We start from the raw sequence: 25,690 nt of genomic DNA, 5'->3' as shown, positions 1-25,690 counted from the left end.
GTGCTCCATTCTCAAAGACCTTTTTGATATATAGGTCTTTGAGTGTTCTGCCTATTTTATTCTCAATAAACTTTATGGATTCGGGTCTGATTTCAAGGTCTTTGATCCACTTTGAGTTGATTTTTGTATAAGGAGTAAGGTATGGGTTGATTTTCACTTTCGTACATGTGGTTTTCCAGTTGTACCAACACCATTTGTTGAATAGGCTTTCTTTGTTCCATTTCAGATTCTTGCCTCTTTTATCAAATATTAGTTGGCTATATACCTGGGAGTTTATGTCTGGGAATTCTGTTCTGACCCACTGGTCTGATGTCCTGTCTCTGTTCCAGTACCATGCTGTTTTGATTACTATGGCTTTATAGTATAGTTTCAAGTTAGGTAAGGAGATGCCTCCCAGCTTCTTGTTTTTCAGTATTTGTTTGGCTATCCTGGGTCTTTTGTGGTTCCAGATGAATTTTGTGAATGCTTGTTCTAATTCTTTAAAGAATTGTGTCTGGATTTGGATAGGGATTGCATTAAATCTATATAGGAGTTTGGGTAGGATAGTCATTTTGATTATGTTAATTCTACCTATCCATGAGCATGGGATGTTCTTCCATTTCTTTAGATCATCTTCAATTTCTTTCTGGAGTGTTTTGAAGTTTCCCTGGTATAGGTCTTTCACTTCTCTTGTAAGGTTGATTCCTAGATACTTGATATTTTTTGATACTATCTTAAATGGAATTGTATTTTTAATCTCTCTCTCCTCAACTTCATTGTTTGTATATAGAAACGCTACTGTCTTTTGTGTATTGACTTTGTAACCAGCCACTTTGCTGTATTGGTTAATTGTTTCTAGGAGTTTTACTGTGGACTCTTTAGGGTTTTCGATGTATATCATCATATCGTCGGCAAAGAGAGATAGCTTGTGTTCCTCTTTCCCAATTTGAATTCCTTTGATTTCCTTCTCTTGTCGGATTGCTATTGCTAGGACTTCTAAGGTTATATTGAATAAGAGTGGAGAGAGTGGACAGCCTTGCCTAGTTCCTGATCTTAGTGGGAATGCTTCTAGTTTCTCACCATTGAGTATAATGTTGGCTGTAGGCTTTTCATAGATAGCTGTAACTATCTTGAGGAAGGTTCCTTCTAACCCTATTTTGCTGAGTGTCTTTAACATGAAAGGATGTTGGATTTTGTCAAATGCCTTCTCTGCATCGATTGATATGATCATGTGGTTTTTGTCTTTCATGTTGTTGATGTGGTGTATAATGTTGATTGATTTGCGTATGTTGAACCAACCTTGCATTCCTGGGATGAATCCCACTTGATCGTGATGTATGATCTTTTTGATGAAGTGCTGGATTCGGTTTGCTAATATTTTATTGAGTATCTTTGCATCTATGTTCATTAGTGAGATTGGTCTGTAGTTTTCTTTTTTGGTAGTGTCTTTGCCTTCTTTGGGAATGAGTGTGATATTAGCCTCATAAAAGGAGTTGGGGAGGATTCCTGTTTTTTCTATGGTTTGGAAGAGCCTATGGAAAAGTGGTAGTAAGTCTTCTTGAAATGTTTGATAGAATTCACCTGTAAATCCATCTGGGCCTGGGCTTTTGTTCTTAGGGAGTTTTTTAATTACATCTTCAATTTCCTCTGAGGTGATTGGTCTGTTTAGGATTTCTAGATCTTCCTTTTCCAGTCTTGGAAGAGGGTGTTTTTCCAAGAATCTATCGATTTCTACTGGGTTCTCTAGCCTAGTTGAGTATAGTTGTTCATAATATGATCTCATGATATGTTGTATTTCTTGGGGTTCTGTTGTAATCTCTCCCCTTTCATTTGTGATCCTACTGATTTGGGTGTTTTCTCTCTTTTTTTTTGGTGAGTTTTGCCAGTGGTTTTTCTATCTTGTTTATTTTTTCAAAAAACCAACTCCTGGTCTCATTGATTTTTTGTATTGTTTTCTTGGTTTCTATGTTGTTTATTTCTGCTCTGGTTTTTATTATTTCTTTCCTTCTGGATGTGGTTGGACTTCTCTGTTGCTGATGTTCCAATTCTTTGAGGTGATCTTTTAAACTGTTGGTTTTGTTATTTTCCTGATTCTTGACATAGGCCTGTATTGCTATGAGTTTCCCCCTAATTACTGCTTTTGCTGTGTCCCATAAATTTTGACATGTTGTCTCTTCATTGTCATTTGTCTCAAGGAATCTTTTTATTTCTTCCTTGAGTTGTTCTTTGATCCAGCTGTTGTTGAGCAGCATGTTGTTTAATCTCCAGGTATTAGTTTTTCTCCATTGCTTCTTCTTGACCTCAATTTTGAGCTCTGTGGCATAGTGATCTGAGAGGGTACTTCTAATGATCCTTACCTTTGTGGTCTTATATAGGTTGGCTTTGTATCCTAATATATGGTCTCTTCTGGAGAAGGTTCCATGTGGGCTTGAGAAGAATGTGTATTCTGCTTTCTGGGGGTGGAGGGCTCTATATAAGTCTATTAGCCCTAAATCTTCTAATTTTTCATTCAGAGCTCTTATTTCTTTGCTATTTTTCTGTTTGGTGGATCTGTCCAGTGGTGATAGTGGAGTATTGAGGTCCCCTGCTATTATCACATTTCCCTTCATGTGTTTCTCCAGGTTTGCCAGTAGTTGCCTCACATATTTTGCTGGCTCTACATTAGGTGCATAGATATTGACCAGGGTTAGTGTTTCTTGATCTAATGTTCCCCTGATCAGTAAGTAGTGACCCTCTTTGTCTCTGATCACTTTCTTGAGGTTGAATGCAATTTGGTCTGATATAAGAATTGCTGTCCCTGCTCTTTTTTGTTTTCCATTGGCCTGAATAATTACTTTCTATCCTTTTATTCTAAGCCTGTGCTTATCCTGCATCTGTAGGTGTGTTTCTTGCAGACAGCAGAAGTCCGGTTTATTTTTCCTAATCCAGTTCTCTACTATGTGTCTTTTAATTGGAGAGTTTAGTCCGTTAACATTTAGGGAGATTATTGAGAGAGAGGATTGTTGTGTAGTTGTGTTGTGTAGGGTGGTTTTTGTTACAATCGGGGGTTTGGATTGTGTAATTCGTCTTTGAGTAAGTCGTTTAGGATCGGTTTTGTTTGCACAAATAGTTCAAATTCGTTCTTGTTTGAGAATGTTTTTAGTCTATCCTCCCATATGAATGTAAGTTTTGCTGGGTATTGGACCCTAGGTTGGAAATTTCTTTCATTCAGTCGTTTAAATATGTCATTCCATTGTCTTCTTGCTTGAATTATTTCAAATGGGAGATCTGGTTTGATTCTTATGTCCCTACCTTGGTACTTGAGGTTTCTTTTCTTCCTTATTGCTTTAAGGAGTTCTTCTTTCTCTTTGTTTTTTGCCAATTGGATTACCATGTGTCTTGGTGTTTGTTTCTTGGGGTCTATCTTATTGGGAACTCTTTTTATTTCCTGTATTGGCATTGCAGTATCCTTCCAGAGGGTGGGGAAGTTCTCCGCTATTATCTCTCTGACTACTTGTTCTTCCCCTTTCCCTACTTCCTCCCCTTCTGGTATACCCACAATTCTTAGGTTGTTTCTTTTGTCCTTTTTCATTAGATACTGGACCTTTCCTTCCAGTGCTTTGCCTTTTATTTCTTTGTTGGTTTCTTGATCATTTTTTGTTTGCAGTTTTCCTTCGAGTTCTTCAATGTGTTTCTCCAATTCTGTGTTTCTGCTTGTAAGGCTTGTTACTTTGTCTGTTAATTCCTTCACTTCTTTTTGTATGGAATCTCTCATGTTCTTTAACATTTCTTCTTTAATTTGGCTGATTTGTTCATCCATAGATTTCTTATACTCGATAGCTAGGGTTTCTCTCATTCCTTTTATTAATTCTTGCATTTCCTTCCTCATGGCTGCTTTTAGGTCTTCATCGCGTGTATCTGTGCGTTTTGGTGGACTTGGAAGCTTGCAAGAGTTTGTCACCATATCTCCAGATATTAGTGATCTCCTTGATTTACGCATACTTCTTTGTATTTAATGGTGTGTTTTAGAGTGCTGTGCTTCTAATTTTCACCTGTTTTGATCCCCTGTGGTGTGGGAGTTGGTTCCCTCCCTGAGGGTGGTTCTAGAGGGACTTTTGGGTGAACTCGCTGAGGTTTTGATCCTCCTGTACTCTTTATGTGGCCTGGTTAGTTGTTTTCCCCTTTTGTTGGCAGCTAGTACTGGCCCTTTCCTGACCACAGTGGTGGGGGGCACTGTTTCTCCTCTCCTTTTTCTCCTCTCCTCTACTACTTGGAAGTCAGTCTTCCTCTTAATTTCTGTCAGCAGGTGTAGTTCCGCTTCTGGCCACACTGGTTGCGGGCGCTGTTGAGCCTGACTCTCTGTTCCCTCCCTTATCTGGGGGTCAATGAAGCACTGCTCCTCCGAGTTACCGCGGAAGAAATTCCCCCAGTCAAGCCCTCCCGGTAGCTGCTCTCAGCCCTAGGGGGGGTCTCCGGTCCACTCTGGGGCTCGGGGCTAGGTTGCTCTAGGTTACCTAAAGGTCCAGGGGGCAGGCCCAAGCTCACCTAGTCTATTCGTCCCACCTGTCCCAGCTGGGCAGGTGACTCCGGCCCACTAGGTACTAGGGAATGTCCTCCCCAGTCTACGCTCGGGTCAGGTGGGATGAACTCTGGGGCCTGGAAGTTGAGGCAACGGGTGGTGTGGTCTCTGTGCCAACCAGCTGGCCTCTGCAGTCTATGGGGGGGGGGGTCGCGCGCAGGGTGGCTGGCGGCTGCGGGTCGTCCACCTGTGAGCGCGCTAGGAGAGTGCACTCACCCTGGACGCCTGGGGTCCCTACTCCCCGGTTGGCGCGGCTGGCCTCTGCAGTCTATGGGGGGGGGTCGCACGCAGGGTGGCTGGCGGCTGCGGGTCGTCCACGTGTGAGCGCCCTAAAAGAGTGCACTCACCATGGACGCCGGGGGTCCCTACTCCCCGTTGGCGCGGCTGGCCTCTGCAGTCTATGGGGGGGGGGGGTCGCGCGCAGGGTGGCTGGCGGCTGCGGGTCGTCCACATGTGAGCGCCCTAAAAGAGTGCACTCACCATGGACGCCGGGGGTCCCTACTCCCCGTTGGCGCGGCTGGCCTCTGCAGTCTATGGGGGGGGGGTCGCGCGCAGGGTGGCTGGCGGCTGCGGGTCGTCCACGTGTGAGCGCCCTAAAAGAGTGCACTCACCATGGACGCCGGGGGTCCCAACTCCCCGTTGGCGCGGCTGGCCTCTGCAGTCTATGGGGGGGGGGGGTCGCGCGCAGGGTGGCTGGCGGCTGCGGGTCGTCCATGTGTGAGCGCCCTAAAAGAGTGCACTCACCATGGACGCCGGGGGTCCCTACTCCCCGTTGGCGCGGCTGGCCTCTGCAGTCTATGGGGGGGGGGGTCGCGCGCAGGGTGGCTGGCGGCTGCGGGTCGTCCACGTGTGAGCGCCCTAAAAGAGTGCACTCACCATGGACGCCGGGGGTCCCTACTCCCCGTTGGCGCGGCTGGCCTCTGCAGTCTATGGGGGGGGTCGCGCGCAGGGTGGCTGGCGGCTGCGGGTCGTCCACGTGTGAGCGCCCTAAAAGAGTGCACTCACCATGGACGCCGGGGGTCCCTACTCCCCGTTGGCGCGGCTGGCCTCTGCAGTCTATGGGGGGGGGGTCGCGCGCAGGGTGGCTGGCCCCCAGAAGTTTATTGGCATAAGACTGACTCTGTGCTCCAGGCATACCAGTCTGTCCAAAACCTGAGTCATTCTCCATGGTCCCGAAAACCAGATTTCTTTTCTCTGTGTCCCTGCTCCCTGATATTGGGAAAGGCACCGAAAAGAACTGGGAGCTAGATACAGAAGTTACTACATATATTGAGGACTTTGGCTAAGAAATGCCTCATTTATTTATTTATTTATTTATTTATTTATTTATTTATTTATTTATTTATTTAATTTATGTATTTATTCTGCTGACAAATGGAAATAAAGCCAAGGTCTGTTTTGAATCTAGAGCCTCTCCAATAGCAAAATTGGCACCCTCTCTCCATTTCTCTTCCCTCACATTATCCCACTTCCCAGCTCTGACAATGAAGCTGATGCAAAGTTAGAAGAAAACTAAATCATTCCTGAGTTGCTGCAGAGAAGAGGTTCTTGATTACTAAGGAGCCTCCATAACTTAAGTCCAGGAAACAAATTGAAGTTAGCCCAGTCTGCGTTTTTCCATAATCACCATTAGGCGTCACTCTTGTGCAACTTAAGATAATTGCTGGATGCCCGTTTCCCGATGCCTGGCAAAGTTGCCACCTACACTGATTTCCAAAGAAGCGCTACCATTTTTGATAGGAACAGCGTGATCCATGGCAAGCCCCATCTTTATTCGATTTTGGGATCTTAGTCATTCTAGAAGGCCAGGGAATGATTTTAGCTCTCTACTGGTTTATAAATATTAAGAGAATTAAGAGTTGGAAGTGCATCAACTTTTGATGTTTAAATTCAAAAGTGAACAACAGCATCGATCCCCTTTGCTTTCCAATGGCTTTGTACAATTAGCAACTGGGTTTTTTGCCCCTGTACACCAAAATTACAGAAGCTATCTCTATCCAAATAGCAATGTTGAAAAGAAGAAAGGACCTGGAAAAAATATTTAAGGGTATATAAAACATTGTGGTTGTACCAAATCTGGGCCTACAGCAGGGGTCTCAAACTCAATTTACCTGGGGGCCTCAGGAGGCAAAGTCGGGGTGAGGCAGGGCCGCATAAGGGATTTTGCTTACCGAATGAATATTCGCAATAAAAAAAATCGCATTAGTAAGAAAAAAATCGCAAAAAATCGCATTAAACATTTGCATACCCCGAACGGAACTGCTCGGGGTATGCGAATGTTTAATGCGAGTTTTTTCTTACTAATGCAATTTTTATTGTGATTATTTGGTAAGCGAATAATTGCGAATACTGCGATATTTGAAGGCCGGCCGCGGGCCACAAAAATGTTGTACGGAGGGCCGCAAACGGCCCGCGGGCCGCGACTTTGAGACCCCTGGCCTACAGCAAAGCAGGGTAGTCGTTTTCATAACCTTTCCTTCTTTCTCAGAGGAGAAACTTATTTCTCATGTATCTGCTTCAAGGGGACCAATGTCTGGAGTGGCTTTTTGCTTCGCTTTTGTTTGTTTGTATATTTTGTCCTTCTTTGTGCCATGCCCAGCATTTCTCAGAACTTACTTCTTGCTCTACACCCTGCTGGTGCCAGGATACCATTTGGGGTGCAGGGAGCATATCCAGTTGGCCATGTGCAAGGCAAATAGAAAGAATGGGGTCTTTGTGTGTGTGTGTGTGTGTGTGTGTGTGTGTGTGTGTGTGTGTGTGTGTGTGTGTGTGTGTGGAGTGTTTTTGTTTTTGTTTTAAATATGTTTTATTGTGACCAAAGTGAATTACGAATCTCCCACAGTAATATTTAAGGTACATAGTGAAAATGAATCAGGGCCATTCCCACCACCAGTGTCATCCTCCCTTCACCCCTATTCCCAGCATGCATCCCATATCTCCCTCTCTTGCCCCCCACCCCAGTCTGCTAGTGTTACCTGCTCCCCTCTGTGTATAGCTTGTTGTAGATTGGGTATTGATTCTGTTGTCGTTGACTTTAGGTTTGGTGTGTAAGTCTGATCATTTTTTATTTCCACTCAATGTTCATTTGGCTGGTACCCTGGTCCTGGTACCCTCCATTTTCCCCCCTCAATTCATGAAGCAGAAGATGATTCAAGTTATGTGGTTCTGTTGAAGAAAAAAAAACTGGGATGATTCTGTCTAGAGGTTATAAATATTTTTAAGAGATCCCAAAGAAATCCTCTTGCCTAAATTTCACACATAATTGAGAAAATGACAGATTGGGGGGAGCTGCATTTTGACTTCTGGATAAATGCAGGTACTTTTCTGTCTGGGTATTTTCCCTCACAATTTTGGCATTAACAGAACATTTAAGCAAAGAGCAAACCATAGCCCTGTCCTAAAACACACATATATTTCCTGCCCACTGTCAATAATTCATGCATTGGGCCAGTGTGACTCTTTAGGTGTACAAGGGGGTGATGGAGTGAGAAATTGTCCTACTTTCCATCTAAACTGCTTAATGTGAGGTCTAAATATAGCCATGGAGTGCTTCATTGCTTCATGCTGTTATTTCCATGCCTCCTGCACCTCTTGTCTCTCATCCAAGGTGCCAATGTGTTTTGCAAACACTGTTGATCAAAAGAGCATTCATATACAGTGCTGCTTCCCTGGGGATGAGTATAAGCATCAGTCCTTTCTCTTCTCAAGCCCACACTTGGGTCATGTGAGCAACATTTTTGTTCCATGAAGATTGGGGAAATGATCTGCAGAGAGAGCACCAGGGCTGAGGTATGCAGATGTTTTCCATTTTAGTCCTCTGAGCACCATAGATGCAGCCTAGTAATAATCTCCAGAAATCAGGGCATCATCTAACCCAGGGGTCCTCAAACATTTTAAGCAGGGGCCAGGCCAGTTCACTGTCTCTCAGACTGTTGGAAGGCCAGATAATATTTTAAAAAACACTAGGAACAAATTCCGATGCATACTGCACATAAAAAAAAACAAGACTAAAAAAGTTTAAAAAATTATTTTAAAGTAAAAACAGAAATAAAAATTTGAAGTAAAAAAATAAAAACAAAATGAGAATAAATGCAATATTTAAAATAAAGAAAAAGTAAAGTCAACAAACTGACCAGTATTTCAATGGGAAATATAGGCCTGCTTTTGGCAGTCTGTAGTTTGAGGACCCCTGCCTGAGATTGAGGGGAGGAGTGGTGGGACAGAGAGAAGGCGGGGAGTTGAAGAATGCAGTTCACATACCACACATGTGCATTGTTGGCCAGGGTGAGTCATCTGCTAAGCAGGATAGGCAGCAGCGGCAAAAACACCTGGTAGGTCGGATACATATAATTGTGATAATGAATAAATGTCCATGTGGCCTGTGAGACGTAGTTTGGGGACCCTTGAATTCTAACCCTTGTGTTGAACTGATGAATGGCTTGGTAAAGAAATGCCAGAAAGGATCCCCTAACCACTCCTGAGCATCACTTGGGAGGACCCTCCAACAACAATTGGTAAATAAAGTTCCAATTGCTTTATTGATTAATTTTAATTTCTCCTTCTGAAGTCATCCTTTTTTTGTTTTGAGATTCCCCCTTTGTTTACTGATTTGGGGATTAGCAAATTGTTCTTTGGAAACCAGTTTTTCAAAGACCGCAGGAAATGGTAGCAATGATTACTACCCACACAATGTTCTCCACAGACTCATATATATTTCTAGGATCCAACAGATTGTGTGTGTGTGTGTGTGTGTGTGTGAGAGAGAGAGAGAGAGAGAGAGAGAGAGAGAGAGAGAGAGAGGTTGTCAGATTCATTTGTTATGTGGGGACCATACAGAGTGGGGATGCTGAGAATTGAATCCGAGGGCATATAATAAGGAGACAGCCACTCTATCACCAAGCTACCTTTCTTGATGGTCCCAGAAGCACTGTAAACACAATTCACTAGACCAGACCAAGTATGTGAGCCGAAGTTATAGGACTCCCTTCTAAATTGAGAAAGGAAAAAGCCAATGGGCCTTTCTCTGAACTCTTCCTTGCTTTGTCTTGGAAACTTCCAGGGCTCCAGACCAATCGTTAGTGGCATGTGGCCCAGCTTCAGATAGTGGAGCTGTCAGATTGGGTCCTTACATTGCCATGTGGAACAGATCCAGAGGAACTTGTAAGGTGAATAAAAATCAATGCCTGTGCTACAAAGCCCTTGAGATTGGGGAGCAGCCTAACTCAGATTCCCTTCCACAACATAAACCATCTTCAGAGCATATAGTTCTACAGTCCCAAAATTTGTTTCAATTTAGATAGATATATGGTGGACGATTTAAGATGACCCTCTTCAATAACTGGATAAAAATGGGTTCTTGGGTGCTGGAGAGCTAGCATGGAGGTAGGGCATTTGCCTTGCATGAAAAAGGATGGTGGTTCGAATTCCGGCATCACATATGGTCTCCCGAGCCTGCCAGGAGTGATTTCTGAGCATAGAGTCAGGAGCAACCCCTGAGCACTGCCGGGTGTGATCCAAAAACAAAAACAAAAAAGAAAATTGGTTCTTGGAGTCAGAGCAACAGGGCAGCTGTATGGTGTTTGCCTTGCACATGGCTGACCCTGGATGGACCTCAGTTCTATCCCTGGCATCCCATATGATCCCCCAAACCAGGAGTGATTTGTGAGCGCATCACTGGGTGTGGTCCAAAAACCAAAAAAAGGGGGGGGGGGCTCTTAAAAGTTTCTTAAAATCATTGTTTCAACATTTTACAAGTAGGCTATTTTGAAAGTTATCAGTGACTTACAGAAGGAAGAGGATGGTTGCCATTTATCAAAATGGTAGACCAATAAATCCAATCACATCCCCACCCTAACAGTATTCACTGAAGATAGGGGTGGGAGATCACATTAACGTTATTGACCCAGCTTTTTAAACAGATACACAACCAAAAAAAAAAACCGACAAGGCAAACTCATTTCAATCCAACACACTTTATTCTCTTTTTTTTTCCAATTTCTCTCTTAATTTTCAGTGATCAAGTATTCAAGATGTTGTAAACCAAGATTCATTAATACATTGACAATAGATTTCATTTAACACAAGAAAAGTAATACATCTTTTAAATTATTCTAAGAGGTCTCCAAATAAATATTCATTAAAAAAATCACAAAATCAAACTCTTGATAAAAACAAATCAAAACAATCTTTCATCAGAAGCACACCTCTAGACACACAAAACACACACTCTGGGCACACACTCCACAAGGATCCTAATGCCAGTTTATTTGACACAGTATTATAGTTCTTGAACAGAAGAGACGGGGTGACCCACCTACTTCTTGCTTCATAATCAACATTTGGGGTATGGAGTCGAGGTAATTTTTAATTGCTAACTAGAAAGTCTTACTAACAGTTATTTTTTATTTCTAGATACAAACTTCAAATATGTTTTGTTCACCCCTTTGGTTTAATATGTCCTTACAATTGCTGTACTTTTCAATATCTTCCTTGGTTTTTTTTTAAATATGTAATAGTAGAATGCCAGAGATAGATAATACCTTCGAAAATCCCAATATGAAAACATCTTACATGGGTGTAGGCTATTTTGGAGAATAAATAAGAAAAGACTACCTGAAATATTTATTCTCCTCTTCCTGAAATTATTTGGAGCAACTGATAATTCTTTCTAAATTGAATATCAAAAGCACTGAATTTTCCATAGAAAAAGTATTCTACTTTCACTTACTCTTTTTTTTTTTTTTTTTTTTTTTTTTTTTTTTTTTTTTGCAGCATCAAGTTTATGGGTTTATTGGAGTCATGAGAATAATGAGAGTTTATTTCCTGGGATGTTCTCCAAATTTTCAAAAGCAGAGCACATGCAGCCCCTTATCAGTAAAGTACTATGAATTAGTGGCATGTTTTCTTTAGTGAGCATGCATCACCCAATGCTTTTTAGCACCAAAGCAGAGATATACTTTCTATGTTGCAAAAACCAAACATCCAAGAAAAGTTTTTTTGTTTTTTTTTTAACTTGACCCATACCATGATTAGGTAAAAAAGAAGTGTTCAAAATAACCATTTCAAACATGCACAGATCTGATCTAAATGGAGCAAGAAGCCTGGGGCAGATGAGATCAGCAGCATCCGGGAAGATGTCGAAGGGGAGAAAACAGAAATGATAAAAATAAAGTGTGCAAAATTTGTCTGCCAGCCTGAGCACTCTATTCTGTACTCTAAAAGAGAAAATGCAAATGCTTCCTTCTGATCTGACCAACAGAAGGAGCAAGTCTAGGCAAATCTGAAATTATTACAGTTGAATAGTGATAGCTATTACTTTGAATACTCAGTATGCACCTAGATATCAAGAGTTTTGTTCACCTTTCTGTGCTAAAATATTTTAAGTTCATGTAGGAATCACAAAATAGAGTTTGCTACCACCTTTGGCTTGAGCTCTCTTATTGCTCTTAGGTAGGGTAGAGAATTTTGACCAATGCTTCAATCCAAAGAGAAATCCATTCAAACTATGATGACACTTCTCTTTGAAGCATGCACAGTTGATACATAAGAGGCTCTAAAAAGAAATATTCTTGCACAATCAAGAACACAAAATGGAATTTCAGACTGAAAACAATTTCCTTAGTGAACAGATAGGACTGAATTGTTTATATCCTATATCCTCTTTCAGATACTCCCTTTTTCTGATGGCTGACATTTTCAAATGCATGCTACATGTTTAGTATTGCAGTTACCAACTGTTACCATTTGGGTTAGGGGTTTGAGATCTAACATAACAAAGCCTTCATTAAACAGGTCCTTGCGTTTGTTAAAAAATTGACATTTGGAAGCTTAAGAGGGACATTCATCAACACAACTAATAGACCGTTAGCATTTGAAAGAGGGAGAGAAGGAATAGATCTGAAATTCTCACAGTTCAGACTCAATACGTCTGAATATCCTCCACTTCCTCGAAATGCTGTGTGGCAGAAACTACTGAGCTTCGATGCTTAACACCAAAATTGAATTTGTTCTATAATAAGTAACTCGACACAAATACTTGAGGTATATGTTATGACAATTTGGATTACAACACTTGGCTAAATAAATGTTAATATACCTTGAGAGCTAAACATTACATTTTGATGTTCCCTATATTTTTCTAGTATACACAAAGAAATGATACTAGTGTGTTCTGAAATGCTTTAATCTCAACGAGTCACATCTTGCTTTTATCAGTCAAAACTCTAAGAACATTACATAGGGTAAGAATGGGCACTGATGATGGAGTAACCAATATCAGAACTTTACTATCCATTGAAAAATCCTAATCAAGTTAACCTAGTTCAACAGACCTTTAGTTCCCATGATCTTGATTTTTTTTTTTTTTTTTTGGTTCTTGGGCCACACCTGGCAGTGCTCAGGGGTTACTCCTGGCTCTGTGCTCAGAAATCGTTCCTGGCCGGCATGGGGACCATATGGGATGCCGGGATTCAAACCACCGTTGGTCCTGGGTTTTCTGCTTGAAAGGCAAATGCCATACCACTGTACTTATCTCTCTGGCCCCTCATGATCTGATTTTAAAAAATAAATAAAAAATCTTTCCAAGTTATTAAAGGTGGTCAAAATTTTATTTTATTAAATAAAAGTTATTAAAGTTATATGTGATTTGTTTTAAGAGCTTGGCCCACCACTCCGCAGTCAACTCTCAACAAATACTAACTTGTTTCCTTGCCCTCTTCTTCCCCCTACTTTAGTTCTCAGTGACTTCTGACTGTTTACAAGAACTAAATTCATTTAAAGAGGATCAGGATTTTGTGCTAATGATTAACCAATAAGAATGTGCTTTAACAACAAACTCCCACCCCCTGTAAATTTATAAATTAATAGGCTCACTCCCAGGATATTGTGTTTGCATATTAAAGTCAAATAATACATTAATGCACAGAGTTCATAAAAGAAAAATAGGACATTTTCCCAAAGTAAGCTCACAGAGTAGCAGTTAAAGCTCAGAAAAGGAACTATGATTACAAAGTATGATGACCAAACTATTAGACACATGTAAGCACCTCCTATATACAATTAACTGGTGTTGGCTACAAAATAGTCACTTTGGTTGACAATATGATACTCCAGTGATGCTTCGGGAATCCAGAGCAGTTGGGGGACAATTCTGAATTGGTACTTATATCTAAATGCCAATCTTCCATGAATGTTGCTACTTATTCTATAGTCACCAACAACACATCAATAGTATTTCTATTTATATATCTCAGATTCTCAAGGAAGTACAATATTAACATTGTGTATTAATTTCTTCATGTGGTGTCAATTTCTTTGAGGTCCTGGTCTAATTATCCTGAACAATTTCATAGAGTAGCAGGTTGTAACTAGGTAAAATAGTGCCTACTGAGAAACTCAATCAATAATTACAGGACCTGATTACTACTCAAAGTAGAGAACTGGGAGCCTCTCTATGAACACCTGGTAATCTGTTAGTTTATCCTGGGTTTCTGAAATGGGTATTTTTTATAAATATTATCAAGAAAAAAATTTTAAGCTTGTTGAAATATGCAAGTTTAGCTACATAGAAGTGCTAATCACTTGATGTAGTTTCTTAGCAATTGTGGGGTGGGAAGGATCAAGAAAACACCATTTCCTGCCAATCTGTCTTTAGTTCCAACAGAAATGGAAGCCTCCTTTGTAAAAGATCAAGAATTCTCTATAGAAGATCCAGAAAATCCCCACTATCAGACGACAGTTTACTCAGTAATATTCTCTGAAGATCTTCAATATGTACGATGTTGAGCAAAGTCTGACAGGTGCAGATATAGTCACAGGTTCTTGGGAAATAGCTTCACAAATTTGATCAAAAAGAAACCCCCAAAGAGCACTGGCTTTAAAAGATTAGGCTTTAGTGTCATAGTTTTAAATCTCTCCACCAGCAGAATGCAACCAAGAGAATCATTTAACCAATGTCATTTTAGGTAGCAAAGAAAAAAAAATCCTGTTCTTCAGGAATGCTTATGTGGCTTCACTGGTGCCACTAAGAATGAAAAGAAAAAAGCCTGAATCATGGAACAATCAGATCCCTCTTTGGAACAACATGAACAAGTCAAGAAAACCATCTTCCAAATTAGCCCTACCTAAACATAGGCTCCATGGCAGAAAAAAAAATTGTAATTATATTGGTCTTTTTCCTTATTCCTTAGTTCCTCCCAAAGCTGAGTTGTGATTCTTTTTCCTGAGGAGTCTGATCCCATAACTTAACTTGCTTGTATCAGTCTAGAGTACTTCTGTCAGGAGACATCTACCTTAAGAGTCATCTAAAAATCTTTCTGCATGGGGCCTAAGTCAATGTGCTGTGCTGAAAGCTGGTGAAAAAAAAAAAAAAAAAGATGGATAATGAATACAAAGCGCATTTAGAAACAAAGGAAATCTTCAGGAAGCTATAGTTGGAGGGTATCAAAGGGTGAATTGCAATGATTTTATCACCGCTAAACCAGAATTTAAAGTGATAGAGCAGCTTATTTAAAATAACTTCTTACCACTCTATAGGGTTATATTCTATGTCCAGCTCTTGAATATAGATCTCCTTTCTCTATCTTCAAAATGATTTTCATATCTCAGCTTTACTGATTTTAATTACTGAGTTCCAGGAACTCCCACAGCACTTTCTTGTAAATGAAAATAAAAACAAATCTGCTACGACTTCTAGAAAAATAACTGAAATGATCAGGTGTAATGATCAATTTTACTTCTTTCTTTTTCAACTCTTTCAAGTATCAAGATTATAATTTTCAACTACCTTTAAATGAGCTCTTGTGAATTGAAAGAATGTCATTCTGCAACAATTTTCTTGGATGAAAACGTCATCATTTTCTGCCCTTATTAAGCATCTCAAATGACAGTTTTTAGCCATACTGTTTAGCACACTAGTTCTGAAGCCCCTTAAGAAAAGTTGCACTTATAATCAAGCTATCAAGTTTGTTATTTAGCAGCCTCTTTACTTTATGATGGGCAGAACTGTCTAAAAGAGAATGCCTCATGAAATAAAGTTAGCCGTTCCTTTATCATGCAATGCATATTATTCCTTTAAAGCATTGGAAGAATTCTACCTGATTTATAATGCTGCTATGGCTTAAAATGCTAGTAACAGTACTTGAAGGAAAGTTTGCTTTCTCTTTGCAAAATGATATCTGTTTTAGTCTCTGAAAGCAAAGGTGACATGCTGCACTTATATTTTCCCAATCAAATTGCATAGTTGAGGCAAATTCATTTGTGCTTTGTAGCAAAACTCACAGTAGGTGCTCTAATCTTAAAAACTTTCATTTGTATATGAAAAGTCATGGTCAAGGTCACCTTGGTAAGGAGTGTCTGTTAATGGTATATGCTGCCATTACACTTCCCATGATTCCGTTCATGATGTACCCTAGCCTCATCCCCTATGAGAGCAGGAGCATTGAATTATCATAGCATGAATGGTAACAAATCTATCTAACTGCCTCTCCTCTTTGGAGAAAGGAGGTGGGGAAGGCTCTCAGTCTTATTGAGGTATCCAGCCCTCAATCAAGTGTGGCTGTGTGTTCTAAGTTTCGTTGGTTTGAGGATTGTGTCCTTTGAGGTTAAAAAAAGAAAAGAAGGCACGGTGTTTCTCAAGTCGCCATATTATTACTCAACTCAACCAACAAAACGCAAGTCTTCCATTTTCAGACTTCCAGCGGGATGCTACATGGCTGCAGGGCATTCTTCCTGCCTCAAATCTGAGGAGGAAGTTATTGCTTCTGGGAAGGGCCCTGGATAGGTCTGTGCTAGGTACTGGATCCCTTTGTGCAGACAAGTTTCTTCATGAAATTCCCCCTGGGTGCTGAAAGCAGGACATGATCTAGTCCGAGCATACTTATTAGAACTGTCAGTGTGGACCACCATTTCACTCACGGTGCTCAGAGGAAATTCTCTCCATCTCTGCCTCTGCAGGCCATCCTCTTTGTATTTAATGGAATACCAAGCTAGAAAAATAAAAATAAAGCCCACAAATTTGAGGCCAGCCGCCAAACCAAAGTAGACGAAACGAAAGGACGTTACATTATATTCCCAGCAGGATCCTTGCACTCCACATTCCTGTTGCCAGAGCATGCATGTGGTGTCAATGACTGCTCCAAAGTAGATGGGAGTAGGAATGTATGCTAGAGGGGAGAGGAAGACCAAAGCAACAAGCATTAGCATATCTGAGAAGACAAAACAGTCTTATAAAAGCTTAAAAGACTTGATGTTCTAAGACAAAGAAGAATGATTTTCAAGAGTTGTTTAATTTTTGTTTGTTTTGGAGCCACACCCAACAATGCTCAGGGTTTATCATGGCTCTGAGTTCAGGTATCACCATTCACTCATGTCAGGCCTAGGAGGAGCCATTAGGGATGGCAAGGGTCAAATCCAGGTCATCCATGTGCAATGCAAGTGCCCTATTGTTCTGGTCTCGAGCCAGAAGGCCAAATGTGTGTTTAAATATCTTATGTCATCTCTTATATTTACTTTAAAATATTTGTAAAATTGTAAAGATTTAAAATTTTTTTCAGTTTGGGAGCCAGACTGATAGTACAAGTGCCTTACATGTGGCTGAACTGGGTTCTACCATCCTATATGGTTACCCAAGCTTCACCAGGAATGATCCTAAGTACTGAACCAGAAGTAACCCCTCAGCACTACCAGGTATGACTCAAACATAAACATAAATAAATAATTTTTAAAATCTTCCAGTTTACAACTCAGAATATACTATCACTTCTGGCTCCAAAACAATGTCTCCCACTAAAAATACAATTCAGGAATGCTATCAAACCTCAAGGTTGAATTTTGGTGTTGAACCCAAAATTTAGTACATTTAATTATTATATGTTCAGGATGAATATGAGGAAAGCATTGTCCCTATAAGTGAGAAACCACATCAAATGGCAAGTCTGAAAAGGCAATTGGGAATGGAACTAATTATGGCATAAAATTCATCTTTGTAGACTATGAAACATCTTTGATGAGTAGTGTCTTCATTTCTTAAGCTATGATTGAGACATTTTCTTACTGCCATCAGAAAGTCTACAAAAATACGCTCTTTATCATTTATTATTCCCTTGGCCAAAAGGCACCCCCCTCCACCTGACTCACCTTTTAAAACTTTAACCCTTTTTTAAATATGTGGGTCTCTCTATTAAGCTCCCCCAAAATATAATGACCACAGACTCTTCCCAGGTAGTTTGGTCTGGGCTGAAAATTGGGGCATTCTCAGAACAACTGGGGGCAGATTGCTCTTTTTGCATGAAGTACAGCAGCCCAAAACTATACCCAACACTGACAAAAAATGGCCCAGCACCACAACTTAAACTTATCAAACTGCCAAGCCACCAATTTTGTTCCAGATCTATAGATTTTTGGATAGCAGAACTATTGCATGGCCACTACTATGAAATACAATGAAATACTACATATCTGTAAGGCAAAATACAATCATGCAGTTTGCAGCAACATGGATGAAACTGGAAGATATTATGTTAAATAAAGTAAGCTAGCAGAAGGATAAATACAGAATGATATCACTTATATATGGTATTTAGAATAACTACATGAAGAAACACAACAGTCTAAATAGAACTTGTCTCAAAAACCCTTAGCCCCAGAGAATAGTGAGGAGAAGGAATAAAATTGAATTGAAGAAGAGTATCACAAATATGAAAGGATGGAAGCCAAGGGCCAAAAGGTCAAAGGTGCATTGGCAATGTTAAAAAGAACAGAACTAAATATTCAAGCCAAAGGCAACAATGGAATCAAGAGACCCAGACTTTGACAGTCTAAACTTAAAATGGGCCTTTTATACTGGCAGTTTGTATGGACAGAGAGTGTGTTATGGGATACACTTGGGGAAAATTGGTAAAGGGAGATGGACACTGGTGGTGGGATAAGTCCCAGGTCATTGCATGTCTGGAACCCAACTATGATGGACTTTGTAAATCCTATTGGTTTCAATAAAAATAAACACATAAGAAACACTAAATAACTGTATGTCACAAATAAGTGATATATATGGACATAAATGCTAATGTTATACAAATATGTAAATTACTAAAACTACTAGAAGGGCTAAAAGAAGTTTCTTGTATAACTTTTCTTTTATTGTCAGTTTGATTTTCTGGTGCTGGGATGGACACCAGGGTCTTATATATGTGACATTTATACACTTCCATTCACAATAACCCTATTCCTATGTTTATGTAATTATGCTAGTCATTTATGCACATACCAAGAAAATGATAGATACATCCTAAAATAACTTTTGTTCATAAAGTGATGGTCTGCATGACTAATATCTTAAAATATCTTTTAGAATATTTTAAATGAAGTCTAAGAAAGAATTCATTTATTGCAAAACAATGTCTAAAAAAAAAGGAGTGAGTGAGTGATGGTGAGAGAGAGAGAGAGAGAGAGAGAGAGAGAGAGAGAGAGAGAGAGAGAGAGAGAGAGAGAAGTATTTATCTGCTCTAGAAGCAGGAGGCAGGGGAGAGATGGTGGGAAGGAAACTGGGAACATTGGTGGAGAAAAATGTGTACTGGTGAAGGTGTATATTGTATAACTGAAACTCAATCATGAACTATTTTATAACCATATTTGTTTAAAGAAAGTAATTGTTTAAAAGAAGAAAGTATTTTTGTGGATATGTCTTCATGCCATTTCTCTAATTCATAAATAATTCTAAACATTTTAAAAATGAAATCATTTAACTTTCTTAATGAAATTAGTATTTAATTACAATTAATATGTGAAATTTAAATGTTTTGCTGTTCAAACTGAAACTAAAAAGTAAGAAGCTGGAGCAATAGTGTAGCGTGTAAGGTATTTTCCTTGCATGCAGTCAACCTTGGTTGGATCCCCAGCATCACATATGGAGTTCCCCAAGCACTGCCAGAAATAATTCCTGAATGCAGAGGTAACCTCTGATCATTCCTGTGTGTGATTTAAACTCCCCTGCTTCTATCTGACATAAAAATTGAACAAAAGGCTAAATTTTTTTTCTAGAATGATGATAATGATTACTGGGAGAAATAATGGTTGAAGAAAATGACAGGCTGCCACCTGAGAAAGAAAAAACAGGCTGGCTGCTGAGGAACTCAATTAAAATACAGTGAAATCAATCAAGAAGACAGATTATGCCACATGCCATTTTCTATGTATTGTTTTAAGCAATCAGAGTGATGCATGGCTTTTACAAAAATCAAAACATTCTTTGTGCCCAAATAAAATTTGTGATTTACCACAAGGACATGTCACTAAGAAACTTCCTGGTGCAAGACAGTCCCTATATCTCAAATTGGAGATTAAATTTCTTTTTCTAAAACTTTTTAAATGAACTTATATAGTTTTTGCTCAGTCTATTTTCTCACAGTGAGTACTAATTTCCATTTTATTTCATGTTAAAAAAAGTATGAGAGAAACTGGAAGACAGTACAGAAGTTAATTATCCCATGCTCTATCTCCAGTATCACATAGTCTCTCAGGCACCACTTGTTGAGCTCTGCTTGAGGCCCTAGAACACTGGCTAAGATCACCATGAGCAACCCTGGGGCACCCTGAGTACTCAAGAGCCTCTCCAACCACACACCCCCTAGACACATAAAAAAAGAGGCCAAAATTCCAGGATCAGAAGACTCGTCACAATTCTTGGTACCATATTCTCAAATATTAAACTCTTTGGGGGAACTGAATCCAAGTTAATGCATAGACTGAAATTGAAACTGATTTGAGGTTGGTTCTGTTTTGTTTCATCAACTGACAGAATAGGTTGACTTTATGAAAATAAGGAAGTTGTGCCCTCAACTGTCATGGTAAAACAATAACTTTAGAGTGATTTTGAAAGGACAGCGAGAATTTGCCAAGGCTAAACCAAAGAAGCATACTTGGAAATTTAAAAACGTACCAAGTGTTCGCAATAAGACAAACTGCATTCCCAGTGCAAAAGGTCTCTCGTCCTCTTCCACAGACCTAAGATGAAAGGAAATAAAGAGAAGTTTTACAATAGTGGCCTCAAGTAAATAAATGTCCATTCAAGCCTAATAGGGAAGAGCCTGGGACCAAAGTGATGGTATAACAAAATATTTCACCTACCAGAACATGTGAAAAATAGCTAAGCAAATCTACTCTTGGCTTAATCAATGAAGATAGATCTCCCCCATGAAGATGCCTAATTAGCTCTAATTATTTCTTGGTAAGTTATATAGAACTGCATTTCTCACTAGGGCAATGTGCTCCCCTGTTGGCACCCAGGATATTCCAAATGGGCCATCAGTGAAAGTAATGTAAATAGGGAACCATGACACAAGAATGGGGACCAATTGATAAGATGGGGGTGACAGAGAAGAAACAAAGACAGATGAGGTTGGAAAAATGTTGAGAAGGCAAAGCTTCCATGGCAGAAAACAGAGAAGTAGCTCTCACTGCATTTCCAAAATCAATTCTATTACTTTAAAAATAGAATTGATGAGCTACATTTCATTCTAACTATTTCATGTCCCCTGTCGCTTGTTCTCTGGTACTTACGAGGTAAGTATATATGCTAATGATAAAAATAACTCTCGTAATTTCTCAAGGACAGAGAGTAAAAAATATTTTAAGAAAATATAGTAAAAAGACATAGGAAATGGGTCACAAGTTACATCTTTCTCTATTTTCCTTTTTATTCAGAGAGTATGCTTTCCACATGGCAGAAGATTAAAGTCTATTGATTTTGCAATCAGCAAAGAATAAAGGGCGCGTTTTCCAAATTTTGGGGGTAGAAGCCAAGTGGTGATTTTTTATGTTTCGAGACTCTATGCCTAGGGAGCAAAGAAATGCCAACACTCTAAAACAAGCATCCCCTCTGGGGTTATTTAAGTCCTCTTACAGATATTAAGTTCAAATATTAAGTACAATAAGTATATAATAATTAAGTATATTAAATTTAGATAATAAATATGGATGAGCCCATATTATTTATTTATAATTTATATATATATATTTATATATATATATATATATATATATATATATATATATATATATATATATTGGTTTTGGGGTCACACACGGCAGCGCTCAGGAGTTACTCCTGGCACTGTGCTCAGAAATTGCTCCTTGCAGGCTCGGGGGACCATATGGGATGCTGGGATTCAAACCACCATCCTTCTGCGTGTAAGGCAAATGCCCTGCCTCCATGCTATCTCTCCGGCCCGAACCCATACTGTTTTAAGGACAAAGTGCGTTAACCTTTCTTCCCATAGATACAGGTTTTAAGTATATAATGCAGACTCTCTTACACTTGCCTTCTTTTTCACTCTATTTTCTCATAGAAATTTGCCTAGTGCCATATGAAGAGCTGTCACTGCATCAATACGGGCTGTTACCCATGAGTCATGGGGCAAATAAGTCTTTGAACTTGTTGCATGTTGTTTTCAAACTAGCAGGCTAAAAATAGAGTAAAAATCTTCTAACAGGGGCCAGAGAGATAGCATGGAGGTAAGGCATTTGCCTTGCATTCAGAAGGATGGTGGTTCAAATCCTGGCATCCCATATGGTCCCCTGAGCTTGACAGGAGTGACTTCTCAGAGTAAAGTCAGGAATATCCTCTGAGCGCTTCTAGGTGTGACCCAAAAAACAAAAACAAACAAAAAAAATCTTCTAGACCCCCCTAGAAAGGAAGCCAGAATATATAGAATCAGCTGTCCATTCCCCAACTAAACTAAATCCACTGGGGCCTCCTGCCAGGGACCCAGCTTTGTGAAAGATGGAAAAACCAGGGAGAAGACAATGGAAAGAATAAGAACTGACTCATTTTCCTCACCCCTTCATTTTTCTGCACCCTAGTTCCCTAAAACTGCTCTCCTTCCATTACCACACTACCCCTCCCCTTAGCAGTCTGCAGTCTCTTTTTTTTTTCTTTTTGAAGCACCTCTGAAGTGCTCACTGCAGTCTTAAACATGCTCATTGAGAAGTAGGTATAGTGGTACCAAACAGAAAGATAATACAGGAGTTATTAGAGTTGTCTTGCATGCAAATGACCCTGAGTAAGACTGCCATTACAGATACACTGTAAATACTGCCAAGAGTGATCTTTGACAACAGAACCAAGAGTAAGCACTGAACACCATGGGGTATGTCCAAAAAGCAAAGTCAAAAAAGAAAGTACTAGCATAGTCTTTTAGAATACCCACTGAAGAAACTTCCAAACTCTCATAACATGCAACAAATGACATAAACCTTCACACAAATGGGTCCCTAAAAGATGACAAAGAAAGCACAGCATAGATGACAGAAAACTGATATTCCCCAGCCTGTCCTTTTTTTCATTGACTCAATTCCAAAATATTTTTACTGCTAGAATTAATAAAATTTGTATTTTGAACTGCAGGTGCAGCTATCTATTGTCATTGATCTGAGCAAGATTAATCTACAAGGGTGAAGGGATTATTCTTGGTTGTAGCCATGACTTAGAAATCCCCCAAAGGACTTCCAAGTTTCTCTAGAGCCAGATGGGTCAACTTTTGAATCCTGAAAGCAGAGCCTTTGGGTTCCAATGGCACCCAAAAGATGTTTCTCTCAACTAGCAGAACAGAAGTCATCTCTCTAAGAAAAGCCAGGGAGCAAAGACATGCCAACCTTCCTGTCCTTTTCCTTCGTATATTTTTCTGAAATTTGCAAGCAGAGCCCAGGGACACTTCTGCATCTTGCTTTCATTGCTACTTTACCACATGTGTTCCCAGTCCTGGAACAAATTCTAGCAAATTGGAGCAAGCAACTCATGCTAGACATTAAATATCAGACTCACCTGAGTGTGACTATGATGGCTGAAGGTTGGGCACATGCTGTGATAAAGGTGACGATGAATAGAAAAATTAAGAACGGGATGAGGGTGTTACAGGTACGTTTACACTTGCCAGATACAGCATAGCCATTCTCATTAAGATATGTTTTCACAATCACCACACGGAGCTGGCTGCGCTGTCCCACGGTGGGAGGAGTGATGACTTGACGACTTTGAACACAGGCGCACTCTGTGTAATTCCTTATCTGAGGGACAATAAAGATATGCCCATCAACTAAATATAATAAGGTGACAACAAATAACGAATAATAATAAAGGTATGCTCATAAAATAAAGATGATAAAATGATAACAAATAATAAAGTGATAATAAAGGTATGCCCACCAAAGTCAAAATCCAGTTATATTAAAACAAAGTTCAGTTTCAATAATCAGAAATAATTCTGGTATTTTATTTTGAAATGTGTAAGATGTCAATGAGAATATCTTCTTCATTGCTACTACTAAGAGTTTAATTTGATCAAATTATAATCTACCAGTTCAATCATAAACTTTTATAAAGCTTTCAATATCCAATTCTATAGCTTTTGCATTCCACTTTGGATTCTAATTATACACTGCTTCTATTGCTTTGTAATTCTTAAACTCTTCCAGGAAAATCTCTTAAAAACAAGAACTAATCCCTATTTGATATCTATGCTCCTCGGAACACCTAAAATAATCCTGAAAGCAGTGAAGAATCAAAAGTAAATGTTCACCTAATAAATGCAAATAATTTCTAATCAACTATAATGACTAAATGACTAAGTGACTAATATCATTGACTGTTAGGTTTGATACCAGCTAGTTCCAGGACTGGAAATGTTTCAGTTGAAAAGGTAATTAACCTGAATGGGCTGAATTAATTATGGGCTGAATGGCTGAACCCATTTTATTAAAAGCCATCAAATGCAGGGACAGATATGATGTGGACAAAAAATATAAAGATGGGGGACCACTTATCATCTGTATTTGAGGCCTTTTGAGATTCTTTTAACAAGTAGTAGGTACCGAAGAACCCATTCACTCCCAAGAAAGGACTGAGCCATGGGGAACAGATTTCACTCTTTCAACTTGCCACACACAACACATAATTGGGAGGCAGCAATACAATTTTTGAAAAAAACGATTATAGTTTCAGCAATGTGTTGACAGTTATAGTCTTGAAATACAGTCACTTCACTACCACTAAAATGTACCAAGACCCCACCCATGCCCCTGTGTCACCTCTAATCAGCTACTTCCCTACAAATTTGGTATTCTCAGTTTGTACTCCAGTAATATTATCTATGCTCTTACTTTGTTTTCTTCCATATCACAGATGAGTGAGACAACCAGAGCTCATCCTTCTCTGAGCATGATACCCTCCAGTTTCAACCAAGTCAGCAACAGGAATTCCTAATAGAGCACTATACATTTCAAACTCAAAAATTAAGAAAATATCCCCCATGGGCCCAGAGAGATAGCATGGAGGTAAGGTGTTTTTGCTTTGCATGCAGAAGGATGGTGGTTTAAATCCCGGCATCCCATATGGTCCCCCGAGCCTGCCAGGAGCGATTTCTGAGTGTAGAGCCAGGAGTAACTCCTAAGTGCTGCTGGGTGTAACACCCCCCCCCACCAAAAAGAAAAACAAAAAGAAAATATCCCCCAAGCATGTAGGCAGTGATATAATTCCTTATCACCTGCACATAACAAAGACACCTTAACCTTTTCATTAAAGCAGCCACCTACAAGCTATTCTTGTGCAAAGGGGTAAAACTCAAACAAAAAGCAGAATAGAATCTGAAAACCATCTACCACAATATTATAGCCTATTTATAATTCACAGGAAGAGAATTCTCAAAATAGCCTATTCTAAAACTGACAGAAATATCATACTCTGAAAGCCCCTTTAAAAAATAAAGTCTGAGTTGAAAGACTACGAGAAATAGTCCTAGCCCATCTTCACAGGCACATGAGCAGAGGGGCTCTCCAATTACCTTCCATCAGCACCAACACAGTCATCTTAACCTTCTAATTCATCACAAGGATGCTGTCAGAATCAGAGATGAGAAACCTAACACACAACCTGATCAGGTTTCACTGAGTCAGCACAAAATATAAAATAGAAGAAGGCTGATACAGAATGAAATTGCTCTTTGCAAATGTTCCCATCATCCTAAAGGTGAGAAGACTTGATAGTATTGCGTAATTCTTCTCCCTTGAGATTTCTATGAGAAGTTCTATTGATTATTTAAATTTTTTTGAAAGAGGACTCTGAAATCAAACATTTGCTTATGAATTCTAACCCATCCTGGTTCC

At 39.6% G+C, this 25,690-nt stretch overlaps 1 protein-coding gene across 3 annotated transcripts in view; it reads right to left on the bottom strand.

The window, feature by feature from the left end:
* Nucleotides 1-15,830: 15,830 nt before the first annotated feature.
* The window catches only part of SLCO5A1 (solute carrier organic anion transporter family member 5A1), a 173,708-nt gene continuing 163,848 nt past the window's right edge, over nt 15,831-25,690 (bottom strand). For 2 of the 3 annotated variants that reach the window (XM_049781805.1, XM_049781806.1), the window contains 3 exons: nt 23,355-23,596; nt 20,472-20,536; nt 15,831-16,698 (listed from right to left, as the gene is read on the bottom strand). In XM_049781805.1, the coding sequence (XP_049637762.1) occupies nt 16,241-16,698; nt 20,472-20,536; nt 23,355-23,596 (765 nt within the window). In that variant the 3' untranslated portion in view covers nt 15,831-16,240. The remainder of the gene's footprint in view (nt 16,699-20,471; nt 20,537-23,354; nt 23,597-25,690) is intronic. The other variant, XM_049781807.1, reaches the window with a different exon arrangement.

This window comes from Suncus etruscus, chromosome 10 (assembly GCF_024139225.1).
Source record: "Suncus etruscus isolate mSunEtr1 chromosome 10, mSunEtr1.pri.cur, whole genome shotgun sequence".
NCBI lineage: Eukaryota > Metazoa > Chordata > Mammalia > Eulipotyphla > Soricidae > Suncus > Suncus etruscus.
The sequence above is the reverse complement of the archived record's forward strand: the minus strand, read 5'-3'. Positions and strand labels throughout refer to the sequence as shown.